General features: G+C 39.2%; 1 protein-coding gene across 1 annotated transcript in view; it reads right to left on the reverse strand.

Annotated features, from left to right (window-relative positions):
• The window catches only part of NALF1 (NALCN channel auxiliary factor 1), a 729,871-nt gene that overhangs the window by 719,449 nt on the left and 659 nt on the right, over window positions 1-9,763 (reverse strand). The window contains 2 exon segments of the mRNA XM_027776194.1: window positions 9,252-9,613; window positions 9,616-9,763. The exon segment at window positions 9,616-9,763 is cut by the window's right edge and continues 83 nt beyond it. Coding sequence (XP_027631995.1) covers window positions 9,252-9,613; window positions 9,616-9,763 — 510 coding nt within the window.

A 9,763-nucleotide genomic window follows, 5' to 3' on the forward strand; every position in this document is an offset into this window, starting at 1 on the left:
TGGTCCCTTTTCTGCCAAACCCCTACAAGCTGATCTTCTCCAGGATTTATTTTTGGGGCTCTGCACATCATCTGTCTCTGTTACACAGTCTAGTATCTGACCCTGGCTCCCAGATAAGATCGACACTGTGTGGAGTGAACTTCATACCTGAGCCCCCGATCTCGTAGCAACCTAGCCAGCATTTCCTGGTATCATTAGCCCCAAAATTGATGTGTTTATTTCACCAATCTCAATCCCAAGTTGTCCTTCCTCTTTTATTTCCTGTCTCATGAAAGATCAACGTATATCCAGTTTCACATTTTATAAAGCTTGATTTATAATCTCCCTTCACTTCACTTGAAATTAGTAACTAAATACTAGGTTCTTGGAAAACCATATGTTCTTCTGTGCAAAAATTGACTTTTTCCACCACCCAGTCCTACACCTTTGAACTCAGATGATGATGCTTCTGCACTCGCATGGCCAACAGAGCCATCTAGAATTATCTGCCCACCATGGTAGCCAATAAATCGCATGGAGCTATTTAAATTCGGACTAATTAAGATTAAATTAAGATTTTAAATTCAGTTTCTTATTTACCCTAGACCCATTTCAAGTGCTCAATAGCCACACATGGCCGGTGGCTACCATATTGGACAGGGCAAGTATAGAACATTATATCATCTTGGGAAGTTCTGTTGGAGAATGCGCTTTAAAAAACCACCTTATTACTCCTAAGGAACACAGCAGCTTCTGAATTGATCTCTGTGACTCTGTCCTACCAAGTCCCAACCTATTGCCAGGTTGTTGTCAGGGCTAATACTGGAGGGAAGAAAAAAAAAAAAAACCCTCAATTGAATCTGTTTCAAAATTATTCTCTGATGCTTCATCATGCAGATAATGAAATTCAAAGACTTTACCATGGAGTAAATGCTCCATTACAGGTCAGCACTAACGTCTCACCAGAAGCATTTCCTAGAGCTTTAACACATGCCTTATTTAGTATTAGGGTTGAATATGCCCCTCCCGATTCTATGTTAAAGCCCTGAGCCCCAGTGTGAGGTAGGGCTCAGGCAGAACTAGTCCAGGGTAAGTGAGGTCATAAGGGTGGGTAATTAACTCAGAAGGGCTGACAAAGAGTGGTCCTTATAAGAAGCAAAGATACGTAAGACCTATCTCTTGACACACACAGGGAGGGAAGGCTGTGTGGGATATAGTGAAAAGGTGCCTGCCTACCAACCAGGATAAGTGCCCAAGAAAGCAAATTTGCTAGCACCTGTTCATAGACTTCCAGCCTCCATAACTGAGAAAATAAATGTCCATTGTTTAACACACCCAATCTATATTTCATCATGGAACCAGAGCAGACTAATATGCTATACCATGTTAGCCTTAAGAATTCCTCATAAGGAAACCAGCAGTTAGCATAATGGCTATGTCGCTAGACTCCTACGTAGTCAACCGCGGTTCGCGTCCTGGACCCGGTGGCTTAAAACTCACGCCGGGTGCGTGTGCATGCGTGCCCAAGATCCCAAGAGGAGAATGGAGGAGAAGGGATTGCGGCGTGACCATCCCCCCTGGGGGGTGATTTCTCGCTTTCTGGCTCTCTGTCTCTGTCTGTCTGGCGAGTGCACGCGAAAATCTCTCCAAAAAAAAAAATGAATTCCTCATAAGCATAACACAGATCCTTAAAATCTGCCTCCTTCTCACTAAAACTACACACATCCTTCTCAGATCAACTCTAAATACAAAATCAGAGACCTAAGTGATCTTCTGACCTTTACCCCCTTCACTCATAAAAGGAGTCTTCAAGAAATCCATGGAAAATGCATACGATGAAAAAGCTATTTCAAAATCTTTGCACCAAAATAAAATTATATGTTAATTCTATTAACTGTTCATACCTTCTAAACTTTCAATATGATGAATGAGGTCATCCTTCCCAACTGTCCAGGACTCCCATTTCTGACTCTTGGCTTGCTCTCTCATATATTGAATACTTCTAATGATAACCCAAAAATAAATAGAAAAGTGAAATATGACAAGTTTTTAATGATGGATAAATCTATTTGACATATATAGGCAGGCTTACAGTGCTAACCTCTTAGTTTCCTGGGATGTCTGTAAATGCTGATAATCAAAAGAAAATCTGTAAAGTGCTGATGTGGACTTGACATTTCTCATTTCCAAGCTGTCTTTTTTTTTCTATGTATTTTTTTAAATTTTCCCACAAACATTTATTTTACGTATCTTGGGACAGTTAACTTTATGCCTTACTTTACTCATCTGCGAAATTCAGGACAATACTTAGCTCATAGAGTTGCGGTGAGGGTTAAATGAAAGCACCGTCTGGCTTCTAATGTGCCCCACAGCTAGTTAGCCGCTATTGAAACCTGTGTGAGCACTTAGATTTCTGAGTGACTCAAGTCGTTTCCTGTGAGCTAATGCTTTGTCTTGATCATCCATTTACATCCTAGTTCAATTTCTTTTTCAAATAAATGAAGACAGTGATAGTTCAGAGAGATGGAAAAAAACTGATCATTTTTGATGGGAACAGAGATGCAGAGAAGAAAGGAAAAGCTCCTGGATATTGGGTCTTCTGTGGGTCTCAGGTTCCAGGAGCAGGAAAGAACACAGCAGGTTACAAGAAGAACGCACCAACAGGGAGGAATCACAGGCTGGCGAAAAGACATTGACTGCAGTTTTGTATAAACCGTGTGTGTGTGTGTGTGTGTGTGTGTGTGTGTGTGTGTGTGTGTGCGCCGGGTGGGGCAGCAGGCTCACAAAAACCCCTACGTATTTGCTGAGAAGTGATCACTGCGTTCATCCGTCTCACATACATGTGAGTATTCTGCTGCTGACATCCATAACAGGATTTTAGCAGGTATTAGATGTCTGTGTTTTGCAGGATATTTTTTAAACCACCGTTTATAGTTCTTAAAACATTAGTTTATAAGACCACCAAAGAGGAAAGTTCAACTCTTGTCATTTAACACTTAAACACTCAAATATTTTCAAGCACTACAGTGCAATAATTAGTGTGAATCATTAACCACTTATTAATAAAAAAGTATATGTATTAACTATCTCTTGTTTCCAGCACTAAAAAAAATCAGGATAAATTAGAACACTTCACTAAAGAAATCTCACTATTTAAATAGTAATGATATTTAACTTTTTTTGTTTTGTTTTTTGCTACAGAGCACATGCACTCCCCAGAGACAGAGAGAGAGAGACAGAGACAGAGAGCAAGAGAGGAAAAGTAAAAAAGGACCCCCAAAGTGGGGGACACAATCCCTTCTTCTCTATTCTCCTCTCAGGATTTTGAACACATACACGTGCCAGGTGTGTTTTTAAGCCACCAGGTCCAGGACTCAACCCACCCACTCAGCCATGTGAGGTCCAGCCACTTACCATGCCTCTGGCATGATGTAATTCAGATGGAGCTTCTCACAGTGCCTTATAACTTAATGTTAAAAAATAAAAAATAATAGATAATAATCACTTCAAAACAAAACACTGATATGATCCTATTAAAATTAATTTCTGAATAAAGATTCATGACATCTTACAAAACTCAGCAATTTGTATCTTTGAAACCATAGGAATATCAACTAGTTATTCTAGTATTATAGAAGTAACCCCCCCCCAAGAAAAAGGTTTATCACAATGGAAATAAAAGTGAAAAAGAATGAGTATATCCCTAGGTCTAATAAAGTAGATAGATGAAGAAAGAATAGACTTGAGTCAGGTGAGACACTCTGAAAAGCCAACAGGCTTTCCCTTTCAACCCACTGTATGTTTTGGAAAAAGCCTAAATTTTAACTGTATAGGGTAAAGTAGGAGAGAAAGAGCACCTCTAACCAAGAACCAGGTTAGTCTCTCAGCAGCACTCAGCTTCTATGCCCACGTGCTCAGTCCATTACGTGAGTGCAATACCAGGACTCAGCCAGACAGACCCACCCACAAGCACCCAGACCTCTGTGCTCTGCACTTTGTCTCCTGGCTCTACTCCCCTCACCCCTGCCCCCCCGTACCTACTCTTCATCACCCCTGAACCTTCTCACTATGCAGCTACCCCACCCTCTGGCCACTTCCTAATGCCTCTGCCATTCTTCGGAAATGTCTGAGTTCTCTCATCAGTTGAATAAAGGGATTAGTGTGCGCTACTAGGACAGGAACTAAGAGCTCCTACATTAGTGGTCACTGAGAACAGCACCGGGTTCTCAACCTTGGCTGCACAAGAAGTCACCTGGGAATTTGGGGATAGCCCAAGCCCACAACACAGCCAGTCTGGGGAAGGTCAGAGCTCTGGGTGTGGGACACCCAGGCCTCTGTGCTTTCAAAGCTCCTAGGATATCCCACAATGACTCGGTACCCACTGCCCTGGAGTGTATGCTCACTGACACGCGAGCGCTATCTTGGCAGTGTACATCAATATTTAGTGCTTAGTCATTGTGAGATAAACACAAAAAAAATAAAGATTTACAAAAATAAAAAATGAAATTAAAGTGATTTCTCAGATACTTCAAAATAGGCATTTGCTTGAAATAGTTATCTGTATATGTGTTCTTTTAGGTTAAATCTTGCAAGAAAAAATTACCTTAAATAATTTGTACAAGGGGGAGGGTGAGACAGAGAGCACCGCTTGGTTTTCTTTCCTTCATGCTATAATGTACCTTGTATATACAGACATAAAATTCATTTAGCAAAGGTAATTAAAGCTAACAGATAACAGCAGTTGTTCATTTTGTAGTTATACCCTGGATTGCTACCTGTATTAGACCCTGCTACACGTCCACAGTAAAATGATTTATTCCTTGCTTCGTAAAACCAAGGGCATCTATATTCCGGCAACATTTGGGTGTTTCTCTAAAAAAATAAAATGTAGAACATAAATTGGTAGTTGTACGTGGAGCAAAATTTACAAAAAATATAAATCTGAGGTCTAAAAATAATTGTTACAGTGTCTTTGACCTTATAAATAGCCTTTTTAGTGGTTAATTATCTACATAATCAAACTGATTTTTGCAGATAAACAATTTAACAATTAAGATCATTTGAAAAGAATAAAATGTAGGCTATAAAAAAGATCCTCTTAAAGATTCATCCTGCGAACTTCGGGAGGGTGACATAATATGTACAATAGTACTTAAAAGCAAAACCGTACTTTGGTTCAAAATGTAAGTGGAAGGAGTTGCAGGATATTTAATTTTCACTATAAAAGCAATTTCATTATGAATCTATAGGAATAAATAAAAATTTAAGCAATGTCTTTTCCTTTTTTTCTAAATTGCATATTTTATAAACTAAATCGTATGTTCTGAAATGAGGTAACATTGTGAGTGGTATCTGAAAACAAGACACAAGTCTTAAGTTTTGTGACTGTTGTACATGTCGAACGTTTGCAAGTATCCTTTTGGTCAGTGTCTGTTAAATAAGAATAAACAATATCATTGTCTTCAACGTAAGATTATAAAGAATGTGATGGGACCAGCAGTTGGTGCAATGGCTATGTGGCTGGATTCCCATGTAGCCGACTGCAGTTTGAGTCCTGGACATGGTGGCTTAAACTCATGCTGGCCACATGTGTATACGTGCCCAAGATCCCGAGAGGAAAATGGAGGAGAAGGGATTGTAGCGTTGCCATCCTCCCTGGGGGTTGATTTCTAACTTTCTGTCTCTCTGTCTCTCCCTGTCTTTCTGGAGAGTGCACAGGCCCTATATCAAAAACCTCTCAAAAAAAAAAAAGAAGAAGAATGTGAGAATACATGCATCTTTGACAGTACAAAAAAAAATCAGAATTTATTCTAAAAGAACTGAAGTACAGATTGTACAATGATTTATGTCACAATCTAAACTCAAACCTGATTTCACTTTCACTGACCAACCGTCTGTGGTAACAGATGAATCTATCAATAACTACGTAAGTTTATCTGTAACGTAAAAGTTTATATTCCCCAAATATCTCATTTTATAATATTTATAATAAAAATACTCACATGCTAAAGAATAGCATATGTAAGAGAAAATGTTTAAGTTAAAGTCAAACATGTTAAAAATAAATGCTTGTAATTTTGTAGCTTAGAATACTGTATTTTTTAATATTGCCAGGCGACTTGAAGATTTTGACAGATTTGTCAAATTCTCATTCTACTCAAAAACACTGTTTTGAATATACTGAAACTACAGAGAAAAATCACTCCATAACTTTTGCTGTTCAGTTTATGTTGTAGCAACCTAAATGCTGTAGTATAAATAATATATGCAAGTCTCTGTTCTTCATTTCTACATAAATTACCTCCCAGATAAATGTATATATTTGCTTTTGAAAAAATTAAACCAGCTGTTTCTCAGAATATTTTAAAAAATGCCTTTAAGTGCAAATGATTTGATGAAGTATATCCAAACTATCTCTGACCTCCAATTACCATTAATTCAAGACATGGTGATTCTATTAGACATATTTTAAAGGGATTTCTGAAAATAATTGGTCAAAAGCCTTTTAAAGATTTTAAGTAAAAATTCAATTCACTTTCATTTTATGTACATATATATAGAATGTGGCAAGTTTTTAATGAGACTATTAAACTAGAAAGTAATAGTACATCCTAACAATAAAAAGTTAGAAATTACTGCATTTAGTATTTAATTATATATGGGCCCAACAAACTTAATATATTTCTCCTAAAATATGAATCCCAACCATAAATAGTGATAACGTGATTTTAAACATTCACCTATCTGTAATTCTAATGAATGTATTTATAAACTTTGAACATAACTTTTTTGAATATATTACCTATCACAGAAATATAATGCATTTACTTTTAATGTAACCTATCAAATTGTATCTATCTTCAAAATAGAATATTTGCATCAAACCTGTATCTTGAACAAGGCTCCTGATGATAACCACTTCATAGTTATAAGTATGTTTGAAATAAATAAAAATAATAAGCTCAGACATATTCTTCAAAGATGACAAGTAACATTTTAAACCATGTGATATAGTTTGTGTTTGTTACGTTTTCAGAATCAAAGTAAAATTGTACATTCAACTAAGGAACTCTGCTTGCACTACATTTCTACATGTGACCAATTGATTTGTGAGTCTTAAACCAAGAACCAGTACTATACACTTGATACATAGTGTTGGAAAACAGCCATTATGGGAGAAATGTGTCAAAATGACGAACAATTTAGTTATAATTCATACAACTAAGAAACAGCTACAAGACTTCACAGGTAATTAATTCTGCACTGTGGTGATTAGAAACTCACATACATGTTTACTTTTCATTATGATACAATTTTAAAATAATTAGCATGTTTATAGTGTGCTTTTGTATATATAGCTAACGACTCCTGCTTTATACAAAAATATAATACAGGAGCAGTCTCTATCATTACAAATTGGATTTACACTACACCTTATGGTTATTATGATATGATGTTGAGAGTTAATTCAAGTCAAGGGGAAAGGAAACTTTTTATTACATTTATTTAGACATATGAGCAAAAAGATACTCGACATAATTCCTTAAAAATATACTGCAGTCTACTGATGACAGAGTATCACTTCAATACTGAACTATGCAAATAAGAATTACTAGAAATGTTCATGAAGGCTGACATTCTGAGAAGCATCTAAATTCAAATTATTACCAGGCACCACTGTCACATATAAATATTCTGAAACATCTGTAACTTTTTAATGACTACTAGAATTAGCAGACACCGAAATTATATTTATAATCACAATGCAATGTAATATATTATGTCAAAAAAAAAACCCTGAGTTATAGTGGTATGGTGTTTAAAAAATGAGTAGAAGAGTTTGAAGGCCACTTATTTAGAGAAACATCCTTCTAAATTTATGTTGTGAATTCAAAGTTACTATTTTCAATGATCATGCTTCTGGTCTTAATCGTATAATAAAGTAAGATCGGTTTGAGTTTGGCTTAATGGATGGAAGCACAACAAATCAGCTCAAAGTAGAACATGGCCCATAAACTATGTTCATTCTAAACGTATAGGTTTTCATGTAGTTCTCTTGTCAAAGCATCATAAGACCCTTTAATTTATACAACCTTGGTTACACTTTCCCAGTATAAAGTATGTAAGGCAAAGAGGGACAGGTGTTCTGTTTGAATGTGGGGCTGGGATAGTGGGGAACAGAAAGGAAGAAAAAGAAGAATGTGATGTCTTATCATATTTCTTTTGAAAAGCTATACTACCTACTTGTGTTATTAAGCAGTTATCCTTGGAACAAAATGATAGGGTTATAGAGATTCTGTCATAAGTTTCCCTACCGAAGGTCACTGCGGTGTGTTCATCTTCAACAGATCTCTGGGGCAGACATCATTTCAGCACCACGGACAGTGCCACGTGGGGCACGTGTCCAGTTAAGAAACTTGCACATTTCCCTTCGCCAGTCAAGAAGGGCTCATTCTTCATTACGTTCAACAGGGAGAGTCTGGTCGTAATGCAAGTGTCTCAGGATTTCAGCAAATTTTAATTCATAGCATCAAGGATTTGCCATTTCGTACTGAAGAACTAACTCCCTGAAAATCTAAGCTAATTACATAAGGTACCTAATCACTCCACACCTACTTCCAAGTCTCCACCCACAGTAAAGTCTCAGATCAATAACTACACAAATGTCCAAGAAAAAAACAGGAAACTTAAGGAGAGTAAATAGGCTCAGACTAGGCCCCCTGACTTTCCAAACTACCAGAACTCCTCCTATAAAAGCAGGTAGAAATAATTCTGTTTGTCTTTCCTACATGAACAACTACAAACACTCTCCCTTGTCCTTCTGGTCAACCAGCCAAATGACATCAGGGTCAGAGAGTCCATGGTGCGCGACCCACACGCCAAGCCATGCAGGTCTGTCTGACTCTCCTGACTACCCGTGTGGCCAGCACAATTCAAATGCCACCCGACAGGCCTAATTCAAATGCCACTTTAAGGAAGATGTTAGCCGATTCCGAGACAACTAAACAGCTGTAAGAAACAGTTAAGCACCGCCTTATTACCTGGGAAGACCAGGGACTTCTCCAATCTCCCAATTGTTCCCAGAAGAAGGCATCCATCCACCAGGTGTTCCCAATGCGACCAACAACTCAAGCTCACACAACCACCAGACAGCGAGAAGTACCAAAGCCAGAGCTCCCCCCTCAAAAATAGAGAGATTTTCAAACTCTAGGAGACTCATCCCACAGAGCGAACAGAAAGAAAGCGCGGGGAGGGGAATCCGCTGTGCCTACCTTACAGTCCTCGGGGCAGGATTTCACCGAGTACTCCTCCGACTGTAAGTATTTGTGGAGCACGCTCTCGAACTCTTCGTACTTCTCCTGCGCGTGGTGGTCGTAGTCCTGGTACGCCTCGACGCACTGCCTGCAGGCGGTCATCTCGGCACCCTCCTTGAGCACCACATCCAGACTGCAGTTCAACGTGTTGGGGCTGGACAACCCCGAGAACAACTCCCAGAGTGTGTAGGAATTACAAAACGAAAGGTAAAAATCCGACAAGTTCCAGAGCGGACTCGGGGGCCGGCCGCTCCGCGGCTGCTCCTCCCCCGCGGGCACCCCCCCACTCCCGGTCCCTGCGCCCCCCGCGGGCGCACTCACGCGCCCTGGGGGTAACAAGTCTCCAGGCGCCACAAGGGCTTGGCAGAGTTTCCTAGAAAAAGCGCCTTGCTCCGGGCGTTGGCGCCTCGGGTGCCCTTGCCGCCGCCGCCGTCTCCCGGGGAGGGGGGGAGGGTGGGGGACGCGGGGGC

The sequence above is a fragment of the Tupaia chinensis genome, unplaced genomic scaffold, assembly GCF_000334495.1.
Source record: "Tupaia chinensis unplaced genomic scaffold, TupChi_1.0 Scaffold000644_1, whole genome shotgun sequence".
NCBI classification, from domain to species: domain Eukaryota; kingdom Metazoa; phylum Chordata; class Mammalia; order Scandentia; family Tupaiidae; genus Tupaia; species Tupaia belangeri.